Source organism: Macrobrachium nipponense, chromosome 3, assembly GCF_015104395.2.
Source record: "Macrobrachium nipponense isolate FS-2020 chromosome 3, ASM1510439v2, whole genome shotgun sequence".
In the NCBI taxonomy this organism is placed as follows: domain Eukaryota; kingdom Metazoa; phylum Arthropoda; class Malacostraca; order Decapoda; family Palaemonidae; genus Macrobrachium; species Macrobrachium nipponense.
Genome location: NC_087202.1, coordinates 27,216,237 through 27,230,253, shown reverse-complemented (window position 1 = coordinate 27,230,253; position 14,017 = coordinate 27,216,237). Strand labels below are relative to the sequence as shown.

General features: G+C 37.2%; 1 protein-coding gene across 7 annotated transcripts in view; it reads left to right on the top strand.

Moving 5' to 3' along the window:
• LOC135221669 (uncharacterized) overlaps nucleotides 1-14,017 on the top strand; it is a 488,794-nt gene that overhangs the window by 287,963 nt on the left and 186,814 nt on the right. For 4 of the 7 annotated variants that reach the window (XM_064259382.1, XM_064259376.1, XM_064259380.1 and 1 more), the window contains one exon: nucleotides 2,933-3,990. In XM_064259382.1, coding sequence (XP_064115452.1) covers nucleotides 3,898-3,990 — 93 coding nt within the window. In that variant the 5' untranslated portion in view covers nucleotides 2,933-3,897. The remainder of the gene's footprint in view (nucleotides 1-2,932; nucleotides 3,991-14,017) is intronic. The other 3 variants (XM_064259378.1, XM_064259377.1, XM_064259381.1) reach the window with 3 other exon arrangements.

The window sequence follows — 14,017 nt, the reverse complement described above, 5'->3', positions numbered from 1 at the left end:
GAATTTTGACTGGCTTCTTAACCATATTTCCTTTTTTCCCATTTTTTGCCTCCGTTTTCCCCCACTTTTTAGAATTCTGTACCAACAGCTGATGGATAGATCCATTAAGTATGAACCTCGAGTGTCGACCGAGCTAGAGGGGAGGAGAAGGCCTCTATGGGAAATATAGTTGCTGGTGACACCTGCTAACCCTTCATATAGACTCCAGCTTTCTCTGATCCCTTCAGACATAAGTGATAAATATTGCATGGTTTGATGGTCAGAATATTTACACACACACACACACACACACACACACACACACACACACATATATATATAGATATATATATATATATATATACACATATATATATATATATATGTATGTATGTATGTATGTATGTATGTATGTATGTATGTATATATATGTATATATGTGTGTGTAATTATTAGTGACGATAACATGTACACTTCGTAGTTTTAGCTCTGCAACCGTTTCTTAACAGAACTTCAAGAGCCTGCACGAATTAGTGCCAACGTCGGTAGTTTCACTGTTGCCCCAAATACTAAAGAAACTTCAGTGGGATTTTTCGATTCTCAAATGTAGTTTTAACCTAAGTTATTGAACGTACGAAAAATCTTGATAGTGTCTTGGGCCAAAAAGTTCGCAGAATTATTGGCAATCAAGAAAACATTATGGGAAAATGTTAGCCGAATTGTTGGAAATAGAGCAGGAAGAGCAAATAATTAGAGATCTCGACCGCTTCAAACTGTAGATCATGGAAGCCAATGGAAAATTAACACATTCGAGCCCGACCATATTCATGAATATTTATCGGCAGCAGTGTTGCATTTAATGAGTTTCCTGCATCGTCGGAATCTCCAAAAGAGAGAGAGAGAGAGAGAGAGAGAGAGAGAGAGAGAGAGAGAGAGAGAGAGAGAGAGAGAGAGAGACTCGTCGCTTAAGGGGGCGAGAGGATTACGGAACGAATTTCCGAATAGGGGAATCGGAACAACCAATCCCCTTTTGCAATGATGCATAAGAGGTCTAGTCTAGTACAGCTTTTACAAAGATTTTCGACTCTGAAGGCAACTAGATGCATCTCCACCAGCACGAACCTTTGTAGAGGAAATGGGTTTAAGGTCGTTTTGCTTTGTTGCTCAGTACTAACTGGGAATGAGAACAGAGATGTAGTTTACTGAATTGAAATTTGGCTTGGAGCTCGGATTTTCGCAGAGAGAGAGAGAGAGAGAGAGAGAGAGAGAGAGAGAGAGAGAGAGAGAGAGAGAGAGAGAGAGAGAATTAGGAATTTTTCTAAATAAACAGTAATATAGAAAGATCCAATGAGGGAAGAGGGACAGTTTAGGCAGAGAAAGTATAGCTGCTGTGTTCGCAAAGGGCCTCTGTGAAATTCCACCACGTACGTCTTACGTGAGCTTTATCTTCCACAAATATCCACTCATTTCTAGCCTCGCTTCACATAGCTTCCATCCATGTAGTTGTGGGTCTTCGAACTCTTCTGGTGCCCACTGAAGCCACCTGACACTATTGCAAACTATTCTCCAAGGGATTTTCCGCAGGTCATGTCCATAACATCTCATTCTCCCTCTTATCATTATCATATCTACATGTGAAACTTCCGTGATTTCATTTGCGGGATCATTTCAGACTATATCCTGCCATCTAACCCCTAATATTCTTCTTATTCTTAGATCGACATTGCAATACAGCTCGTGTATGACCAATGTATAATAGTATTTTCTTATGCAATGTCAGTCTGTTTGATTTTTTTTTTAGCCTTTCACTAAATTCCAATTTAAGAGACCCTGTAATGGATATTGTTTTTTTTTTCTACGTATTTGAAAGATTCCCCCTTTCTCCATCTAATGTTATTTCATCTCTTTGTGCATACTCTATCCTTATTACTTCTGTTTACTTATATTTATTTTAAGTCGCATAAATCTAGATATATGATTCATTCTATTAAAGCAGCTGTAATTCCTGTGGTCTTTCATATTTTATACATCATCATGTGCATATAACAAGAGTTCCAAGTATCTATCTTCACGCCAGCCTTAACTTTCTCTTTTATTTCCGACAACTATTTTTCGTTATGAAGTCTGCAAGAAGGGCGATCAGCAAAGATGAAATAACCTTTCGTTGTAGCATCCTATCATTTACTGCAATTTCACTTAAAAAGGCATCTACATCATTCGTGTATCATTTCAATTAGCTTTCCTTATTTATCAGAAAGGCCAAAGTTGCTCAAGACTTTTCTTAATATTGGTCTGTGCGTCAAATGCCATGTCGTAATCAACAAAAGCCACTGAAATGGGATTTTTGAAAATTCCAAACACTAGGGCACAATGTCCTAATACAAATTTCTTATCTTGTAACACCTACGTTTTCTAAAACCGAATTGTTCATCCGTAACAATTCATACATTTCTTTCTCCAACCAATTAAGATTTTTATTTTATTTTTTTATTGATAGTACTGTTCATTCAGTTATTTTTGTTATTAGTGTTTTAGGTATGTTGTTAGTGCCGTTATTATTGTTACTATTCATAATTGTGAATTCAGTTGTTTTATAAAACTGGTTGACATAGTCAGTGTTTTTCTCTTCTGTAAGTAATTGGGTCATTGGGCAATTACTCTTTTTCTTTTGACTTGTTGGGGTGTTATGTGGTTGGGTAATCTAGACGAATGCTGTTTCTGTTTGTAATGGCCTTATTGTACATACATATATAATTATTTTCCACTTTGTTTTTGTATTACTTTGTGCCCGAAGATGTGTTAGATACACGAAAGTTGGCACTCTGTCTTATATATATATATATATATATATATATATATATATATATATATATATATATATATATATAATTTATTCCAAACGTATGGCCTCGTTTCTATGAATCAGTCACTGACAAATTTCTTTTATTTTCAGGTTGATAAAAAGCAGGCTGATGGATCCATTTCGCCCAGACGTCTCTCCGTTCGGTCCCACAAATGAGCCTCTGCAGAATTCTTGATGGAAACTGTACGGAAGGAGATCTCCTCGGTCAGTGTCTGACTTTGCCGAGAAATATCTGACCAAACAGTGTTTTTTGTACTCTAGTCTTAGCTTTTTAAAAAGGACAAAATTAGTGAGTGTCGAAGCTGCTTATAAAGAAGCACCATGTGATATTAAATTAGTGGAATCCTTTTACTGTACTGAAACACTTTCCATGCAAATATTTCTACATACCTACAAATATATTATATATTTATCCTTTTTCAGTATGATTACATTTCTCCTCTTGCCAAAGACCCTACAGCATGAACTGTGATGAATGTATAGATTTTATATGGAAGGAAGGAAGCTCTCCGTGTCACGTAGCAATGTTAAATGTTTACCCAACGCTGCAAAATGATGTCAAGTATCGTCGTTAAGTGTTATGGACCTACCATGAGATGGGCCAGAGTCAAAAGACGATGGAGCTCCTTGGACTTTCATACCTGAGTCTCGCTTGGATCGTCTGGTCTGAAATGGACTCTCCTCCTCGGCCTTACCGAGACGTGTGTGTAACTTCATCAGTGTGATATGTGACCCTGAAACTATTGTACATGTTGTAACAATTCCTTACAAAGTGTCTTTTTGCCATAGGTATGGATTTACCTTAATACTGAATTAGTGATAATGAGCCTCGGTTGAAAACTCCTGGAATCCATAAAAGCATAAGACACCGAAGCAGCTCTGATCATATTTTGTACCAAAAGTTGCGGGAGAAAGTCTAAGGAGTCGCTTCGCCACATTTCACGGACCCCCATCATGACGTCGCCGTAGCTTCTTCGGAAAGTGGAAGTATTGGTGGTTCCCTTTAAAGCCCCGGGTAAGGACTTCGGGGCCTTCCACGCGAGCGGGAGAACAAGATGACGCCCAAGGGAACCACCGCGGGCTCTGTTAAGGGCTTCTTGGACGTCAAAATCCCCGCTAGGAAGAGGAAGAGCATTTCCTTATTTCGGGTGAGTAACGAATTGAACTTCCTTTTTGCGTATCTTAAATTTACCTGGTTTTTTCTTAAGTATTGTTACCAAATACTTGTCTGGGTAGGTATAGGAACATAAACAAGATTTATAGGTAAATAGATGATTGGATATAGTATGAGTATTTCTGCATCGAAGCATTATCCTTGCATGAACACTTTAATTTATGCATTATGTTTTCATATATTGCTACATGCACGGTTTACATTTCTTTAAATAGGTCTCGCATAATTTCACATAGTATTTTAGACCTATATATGAATTGAAATAAAGTTTGAACTCTGGCTTGGTTCTAGCTATATTAAAAAAAATATGTGTATATTTCATATATATATATATATTATATATATATATATATATATATATATATATAATATATTATAGTATATATATATATATATATATATGTATATATATATATATCTAGTATATATTATAGATATACATATATATATGTATAACTATACATATTATATTAATGGATATATATATATATCTAATATAAAATATATTTAGTATATGTATTATAATATATATACATAGATACATATATATATATATATATAATATATATATATATATATATATATACACACACAATAATGACTAAGAGAAATGTAATTTATTTTCTTGTAGGTTTTCAACGTATCCAGTGTGTAAATTGAGGCTTGACTAGTGTAGCGAATCCATTATTCAACTTTGAAAAAATCATCATATTTTGTTATATACTGATTGAGATATGTATATTATACCTTTAGATGCTCGGGTATTTTTAAGCAAATGAAAGAATCGGGGTGCCATATTCATGGTGTGAAATATATATGCATATATATATATATATATATATATATATATATATATATATATATATATATATATATATATATATATATATATATAAACACACACTTTTAACAGTGTCCACCCATACGTCTGCCATACCTTACTAGCTATCGCATTTATGAAGAGAATAATTATTATGAAGTTATAGTAACAGGAGGGACAATCATGAGAGGTGCCTGTAACTATGTAATTTCATTTTTTACCATCACAACGTCTTTTTTTAATACCTTCAAGGGTTCGCGTGTGTCAGGAGGGAATGTAAGTTAAAATTACGGCTATTTAATCACTTGAATTGTAATATATGTGTATATGTATATATATATATATATATATATATATATATATATATAAATAAGTAAGTAAAACATACGTAATACATATATTAAGAGTTGTACACAAACATGTGCGTGCATATGCACACAGACAAACACACACACGTACACACGTACACACACACCTACACACATATATGTGTGTATGTATATATATATATATATATATATATAGAGAGAGTAGAGAGAGAGAGGAGAGAGAGAAGAGAGAGAGAGAGAGAGAGAGAGCCTTTGTCAGAACATTAATCCAGGAGAAACCACTGGAGAGCTGACGCACATTCTTTCTAGTCGACCATTTCCAAGACTGGGAGTGGAGGAACGAGAGAGACATTTCAGGGTTTTACATCTGTGTTAATTTCCCAAAGTTCTCTTTAAGTATCCAAGTTCTTGAAGGAGAGAGAGAGAGAGAGAGAGAGAGAGAGAGAGAGAGAGAGAGAGAGAGAGAGAGAGAGCCTTTGTCAGAACATTAATCCAGAGAAACCACTGGAGAGCTGACTCACATTCTTTCTAGTCGACCATTTCCAAGACTGGGAGTGGAGGAACGAGAGAGACATTTCAGGGTTTTACATCTGTGTTAATTTCCCAAAGTTCTCTTTAAGTATCCAAGTTCTTGAAGGAGACAGACCGAAGAGAAATTTAATGCTAATGACTGCTAATTAAGAATCCGTCTTCTTTTGACGAGTCAGCGATTTTTAAGATTTAGAACAATTGCAACCAGCCTTACCCTTACCCCTGTCTCCATAAATTTTTTTTTTAGTCTTTTTCTTTCCCTACGCATAATCCATAATTTAATTTTCTTGAACTTGTTTTTACATGACAAGTAACTTTTTCTCGGTATCCTCAACCTTCTGCTATTTTCAGTTTGAGAAAAATTGGAATGTTCAGGGTGACTGACTTATGGCCAAGAAGTTTAAACAATCGCTTATTAGAATTCAAGTTGAAGGGTTTCGGTTAAAATAACCAAAGCCTGTAACCTGATAGTCTTTATTATTTCAAGCCGACAATTAAAGTATATGATGTGCTTGGCCGTACACTGATGTGTATCTATAAACACACACACACATATATATAAATATACACACACTCAAACACACATAGACACGTATGTACAAGTACATATATTATTTTTATTCGCGCGCACGTACTCCTGATCAGGATTTTAGCTGACAAAAACAATAATATTTATTATTTTATATTTAACATGATTTCAATTTGAATGTCTGTATGCTGAAATAAATTTTGGAGTGACGCTGGATAATTTCACATGGTCCGACTGCGTCTGGTTAAAAATGCATAACGGACTGTAGTTATTTCAAATTATATGAGAATACCGGAGTTGATTGAATAGGGAATCGACTATATTATTTTAGCGGCTTTTTGTCAATTCTTTGGTGTTATGCTTTTTATGCGGTACAGGAGTCTTTGCATTTCACATATTTATTTTATATCTTTTCATTTTTCCCAGCATCCTTACGTTCCTAGTATGTGAAAATACCAAATAATAAGAGAGAAGTAGAGTTCATGCAGATGGGAATAATAAGTAAGCGATTAAATTCCTTGCGTGCGCAAACTGGGAGTAAATAGGGTCTGACCTGTTTAACAGATGATCAACAAAGACAGCAGATCAGTCATAATGCCAAGTTGAAGGCATCGATATTGCAATGCATTATCAGTGTTTGGACGCTCTCTTCTCTTATTGCTTTCATGGAAAGCTGTTTCTGCATAATATTGCACTTATCTCAAAACGTCTTGTGCGAATATTATTACTTGCAGTTCTTTGTTGGTGTTGATTTGCTTTGTCTCCAGTGACAAAGGTGAATTTGTTTCCTTGTATTTTCTTGTATTTTACTGCGTTTCGTTATTTTTTGTCTCTTTTTATGTACATAATCTTTAAAAAAAATACATTTTTATCTAAACGCTCTTGTATGTAGCTTTTGTTTGCGTTTCGTCTGATATGTCGTTGTATGTTTGGCTCATATTTAATGTAACAAAATACCTCCCCGTAATATTTTTAAGTCTTTAAAGGGATTTTTAGGAGTAATAATAATACTAGAGCAGTATGGCATTACCCTCTATATGGTATTCTAACCCTGTGGATCAACTCGTGATGTTTTAACAAATTGCATGTGTTTATTCATTTTGTACATGCACTCTTCTTAAGGAAGTCTCTCTCTCTCTCTCTCTCTCTCTCTCTCTCTCTCTCTCTCTCTCTCTCTCTCTCAGACACATACATACAAATACACTTTCACACATTCTTGTAAATAAAGTAAGACTAGTGCTTTTCTCAGTATGAATATGAAGAAAAGTCTTGACATATAAGTAGAGTATAAATTTTGGAATAAAGTCCAAAATCAAAAGATCTAAAAAAAAGTAACAACAAAGAACTGACGGACTTCATGTGGCCAGAGCTGTCATCATCAACCAAGCATCCGTTGCAACTGCGGTAACTTTATGAAGCCAGGCAATGTCAATTTAGAAGTTCTTGGATATATACATAAGCCCCTGACCCGTTATCAACTCTGCCATAAGCAATGCTAGAGACGTCTCAGTTATATTGCATGCAGATTTAGTACTTATAACTGTTTTATTTGTCTTTATCAATTTATAGAAACAAAATAGTTCTTTCATTCGCTATTGCTTATATTTTTGTATTTAGAGAACAAAATTATAGTGAAGTATGGTTCCGACAAATTTATCCTTTGGTGCCCTCATTGTTTATATCATTAATTACATTGCAGCGAAGGCGTGAGTAAAGAGATAGCGTCTACAAACTTACTGATTTATTCAGACAACAAACAAATAGGGCAATAACTATTACGAGCGGGAATGTACGTAGTAGTGCCTGACGTCAGGCGAATGAAAACAGACGTCACTACACAATCATTTGTGTTTATTCTTTCTGTTGTTTTTTGGGTGTTGGATGGGGATTTTGGGGACGTTTGATCTTGAAAGACATCTGCTGGCAATGTCAGTGCCTGGCCATAGAGAACTTCTGCTGGATATGTGTTGAATGCTGCATGTGGTGTCGTTCTTAGGCCCAGTAAGACCCAAGGTAACTCCTTTCTCCAGCTCTCCCCTTGACTTCTAGTGGTGAGTGATGCTTTCAACGACCAGTGTAGCCTTTTTATGATACCGCTAACTTCTGGATTGTAGGCTGCCTTTGTGTTATCTTGATCCCCAAGCTGTCTGTGAGGGCATTCCACAAGGTGGACGTGAAGTTGGCTCCTGTGTCACTCTTGATGATCAGTGGAATTCCGTGCCTGTTGACCCATCCAATGAGAGCTTTCACCTATTGGTATTGCATCCGGCCACCTGGTATTTCTATCGATGATGGTGAACAGGTATCTGTACCCCTTGGAGTGGGGTAGGGGTCCTACTATGTCGAAGTGGATGTGGGCAAGCGGACGGTGTTGTGTAGAACTCTCCTATTCCACTCTACATGTCCTGTGATTTTTTAAAGTCTGACATTGGATGCATTCTCTCGTCCAGTTTTTTATGTCCTTTTTTTCATTCCCCACCAGGTTCACTGCTCTGCTGTCATTCGGGTGGTTGATCGACCTGATGGGTGGGACAGGTTGTGGGCAAGAGTGACAGCTTTTCTCCTTAGGACTTCTGGCAGGTTGGGGTGAGGGCGTCCAGTACTCATTTCGCAGTACTCGTCTCTCCACTGTTGATTAACATGTCACTCCATGTAAGGGTAGGGTTATCCCGCCGCAGTTGCTGCAGGTCTGCGTCATCTCTTTGCGCTTCTGCTATTTTGGGATTGGCTATCCGAGCTGGATGGTGTTGATGCAGTTTCTTGATAGTGCATCTGCCACAGTGTTTGCTGAACCTTTCAAGTATTTGATGGTGCAGGAGTGTTCGGTTATCGATGACAGGTGACTTTGTGAAGGCGTGCACCAAGGGTTGATGGTCTGGTTTGCACGATGAACTGTTGTCCCTCTAACATGCAGCAGAAGTGGTGGACCACTTTGTGGATTGCTAAAAGCTCCCTGCCGAAAGTGAAGCATTTCTGTTCCACTGTCGTTAGCTTCCTGCTGAAGAAACCCAGCGGACGGCGACCATCATCTATGTCCTGCTTTAGTACGGTACTCATTACGTTGTTACTTGCATCTGTCGCCAAAGTGAGGGACCTTTGGGGTAGAGGAAAAATTAATGTGGTTGCAGAGGTTAACTCTTGTTTTGCTGAAAGAAATGCATTATCTTGATTTTCTGACCAATTTAATTTTTTCTGTTCTCGTTGTAAGGATTGATAGATCAGATTCAAAATTTTAGCAGTACTAGGGATAAACTGTGGTAGTAGTTGATTTGTCCTGAAAATTCTTGTACTGCTTTAATTATTGTTGGTTTTAGGAAGTCAGTGATTGCTTTTACTTTTTCTGGTAGGGGTTTCTTGTCGTCTGGACTTCCTTGATGTCCCAGGAATTCCACCATTTTCTTTGCCCATTCGTATTTGCCTACCCTTACTATGGGTCCATTTTCATGAAGTATTTGCATTACTCTTTTGACGTCCTTAAGATGCTGCTTGAGGTTGGATCTAAATATAAGGATATCGTGGATGTAGACCACAGAGAAAGGGATATTGCCAAGCAGTCATTCCATTAGTCTTTGGAAGGTTGCTCCTGCGTTACAAAGGCTGAAACAGCTATAGTTGAATGTGTAGGTGCTGGAGGTGATGATCGCTGCCTACGCTGTATCTTTCTATGCTATTGGAACTTGGAAGTATCCCTTCATCAGGTCTATTAAACTAAGTATTCACGGAAAGTGAAAATTTAGCGGAGGCCATTCTTGCTGGTATATGTGTGTGTGTACACAAACGCATTCAGATATTGCAAGCATGTTGAAGTATATAGTGCATGCGTGTATACATGAATGATAATGCGATTTCAATATTTTGTTTCTAGATAGGGTTACCTTTTAATTTTTCATCTTTCTAAGGGTTTTGAGGTTGAAATTCCTGTTCTCTCTCTCTCTCTCTCTCTCTCTCTCTCTCTCTCTCTCTCTCTCTCTCTCTCTCTCTTTTCATCCCTTGTGCTGTAGTTCCTTCTCCTTCCCAACGCCCCCTTTATCTTCTCTCCACTCCCTCTCACCCCATCCCTCTCCTCCTCCTCCTACTCCTCCATGTCCCCACTCCCTCCTCCTCCCTAGGACTGGACGTCGTAACTGTGTGTGTTTGTGTATGTGTGCGTGTGCGTTCCTTTTTCTGTATCCTAAAGCCGATGGAACTGAATTGGGTACATGAATGTCCCCACCGGGCTTCTGTGATATATCCATTTTGTGTGTTTGTTTCGGAGGATTATGCGCTTTTTTTTTTATTCGCTTCTGTGTTCTCGGCTTCTTTTGAGTTGTATATGTCTTTTTGTTCATGTTGTTGCTATTAATAGTTTAAAGGATCATTTTCTGTTGCTGTTATTATTTATTTTGTTGAAATGCAGTAACCAGGATGATGAAGTTATGTCTTGCTACTACTTATTCTCGTGTTTTGCCTCCCCCAGCTACAGCTGCTACGCCTTGACACTTTATCATAATGTTTTGGCAGCCTTCATAACTCTCAGTCTGTTCTTTGAATATATGCATGTTGGTGTAGGCGAGGAATAGAGAGGATCCCATAACTTTTTACCCTAGTACCTTAATCCTTCAGTTAAAGTGTCTGTGTATGTGAGAGAGAGAGAGAGAGAGAGAGAGAGAGAGAGAGAGAGAGAGAGAGAGAGAGAGAGAGAGAGAGAGAGAGAGAGAGAGAATCTAATTCTTGTTGGTTATCAAGTTGCAAGGAAAATACCTTAACCTGATAGTATGAGGGCTTGTATTGGAAATGTAAGTTCACAACCGTAATATTTGGCATGATTTGCGTGGGATAAAAAATATAGTAGATAATCGCGTTACAGTGTTTTGCAGACCTGGATAAAGAATGCTAGTTTTTGGGGGGATTTGCTGGTCACAAAATAGCTGCTTAATCATCGAATGAAAAACTCTATTTGGTCACCTGATGATACTGTCGTAATTTAAGCAAGTTAGGTATAATAGGCAGAAGATGAAAGTATTTCCGTTATTTCTTCAGCGGCATTAATCGAATATTTATTGTCAAATATATGTAGTTCAATAGTGGAGAGAATATGAGTATTCATTTATGACTGTGTTGACAGGTAGACTTATACACAAGAAAAGACCAAACTTGGTCATTCTCCTTCATCAACTTTAGGTATCTGGTCACTCAGCTCCCGACGTCTCTAACGGCCTTGACATGTCTGGCATAATTCCGCTTTTGATTTCATTCTCTCTTTTTATTACCGTTCAATTATTTATTGCGTTCCTGTGTCTGTCTGCATTCTTGTTCTTTCATCCTTCTTCATCAGCTCTTGCTCTAGGAAGTCATACACGGATAATTCTGTCCTACGGAAATCATCCAATTTTCCTACTAAACTTTGGAAACTCGTTCTTTGTCTCGTCTCATCTTGTGTGATGTCATTAATACTCACCTGCACAGTCTTAATGAGACAGACGAAACTTGGCTCGTTTTAGCGCCTCCAACATATTTTTCTTCTTATTTCATCATCGAGGACGCCTGCTCTCAATAATCTGTAGGAATTTGGGAACTGCGGTGCTCAGATTTTTTTATTCTTCTTCTTTTAGTAAATAGTAACATATCGTAGAATTTTCATATTTTGCGCCTGTAAAGAGCTAGATGTGATTTGTAGTTGAAATATCAACTTCTCATTGTAGCACCTTCCTACGGATTATGTGGAGTATTTTTTTCACGTCCAGGGAGACGACACTCAGTTCTTCTTATTAATTGAATCAAAACTGGCTTAAGGATAGAACTGATATGATTAAGTTCTATTTTTAAGAAGATTGTTTCTTCATAAGAGTTAGTAGGTTGGGAATTTGAGCAAAATGAGTCTTTTTTTTTTTTTTTTTTTTTTTTTTTTTATTAATATTTTGATGTTTGTCAGACTTGTTTGAAAACCAAGACTAATAACAGTTTTGCACTAATTTCCATAAGAGATGGATGATATTTTTTGCTTTGGAAACTTTTTCATAATGTAGAAGCATATGATGTACATTTTATTAGGAGGTCGCTGGTGGAAGTGCCTCAGACCATTCATGTCAGTGTGTTGACAAAAAGGGAAGCTACTTGTGTGTGTGTGTGAGTCTCTCCTTGTCTCTCTCTCGCTCTCTCTATTCTCATCTCTCTCTCTCTCTCTCTCTCTCTCTCTCTCTCTCTCTCTCTCTCTCTCTCTCTTTTATAATCGACTAAACCTTATCATAAAAAAACCTAGGATTTATTCTTTTTGATATTTGAGAGCAACCATATGCCAAATTTTAAATGTTTCATGGTCGAACTTTTCGTGCAAATTGAGACTGAAGATTGTGACATCGGAGAAGCCAAATGCTGAAAGTTTTTCAGGTCTTAGTTTCCCCGCAATGGCTCTGCGCATTTTATACCCTATCTGAAATGACCATCGGGTCTACAAATGCTTTTATTAATTTTACCTGCCTTCCATTTGATAACTCAAATGTAAATATTTTTGTCTTGTAAACCTCCGTCAGTCTGTACAAGTTTCACTTAAATCCACAAATATTTGGTATCCGATTCTGTGCATCCTCAAAATCAGTTTGAGACTTTGCAAATTTACATGTACTCCCATGAAAATGGCCAATGAAATGACCATTTGGATAGAATGTTGCTTCTTATGTAGTTATAATTGAAAGCTAAAGCACGAATTTCTTGGAGAATTGTCTTACAGCTGAGGTGGGAAAAATTTATGGATGACTTATTAAAACTCCTTACTTGTGTTATATTTAATTTGGCATTTCAGTAAACTTTTCTATGATTTTAAAAGGCAAATTTTTCTAATCCCACCCGCATCGTTATAAAACCCATGAAGCAATTAAAATTGAGAAAATAGGGTTATCGGAGATAGAAGTAACCGGTAAGATTAATACACCTTTGCTAAAAGTGCGTTTAAAGAGAGAGAGAGAGAGAGAGAGAGAGAGAGAGAAACACACCTGTGAAGACCTCTCTTTGCTATCCGATGAGAGCAATAACCTCCTTTCAGGTTTTAGGCCTAAATTACAATATTGTAACTCTCCTTTGATAATCTAGAGGGCTTTCTCGCTTCTTTTATGAGGGACTGGGATAAAATTATGGTATCTTAACTCTCAGAATTCGGCCTAAATTAATGGTGTCTTGAATTACTGGTAACGTTTCTCTCCACCCTTTTTCGAGGGCGGATCGATCGCTGCTGCTTTTTTTTCTATTAATTTGTTCTAACATATTCTCTTATAGGTTAAATATATCACTTAATTTTACTAAATTCAAAGATATACGTTGCTGTGGGCGTAGTGGGACTGATGTCTAGCATAAATTTACAGAAGTATTCGTATGTGTATTAATAGTCTCTCTCTCTCTCTCTCTCTCTCTCTCTCTCTCTCTCTCTCTCTCTCTCTCTCTCTCTCATAAATGTATATATTTTCTACACGGCCGCTTTCTCTGAACATTGGGGGTTTTGTGGCATACTTAGCATTCATAAAGTCCTCTCTCTTCATATATTATGTGCATACATTATTAGGCATAAAGAGGGGTTGGGGATGAGGGTAAGGGGGTTAAGTGTGGGGAGGGGGGGGGGGCAGGGCGACGGGGAATTGATAAGAACACTCGTCTGCTATAGCTTTTCTCTTCGCAGGAGATGTAGATAGGACTCTCGAGATTCACTGATATTCCTACTGCCGAACGTCTCCCCTTAGTAACGGGAGTTTTTTTTTATTATTATTTTTTTTTTAAGCTCTAGGCTAATAGAACTTTTGCCGCTTAGATCTTGTTGCAGAAACTT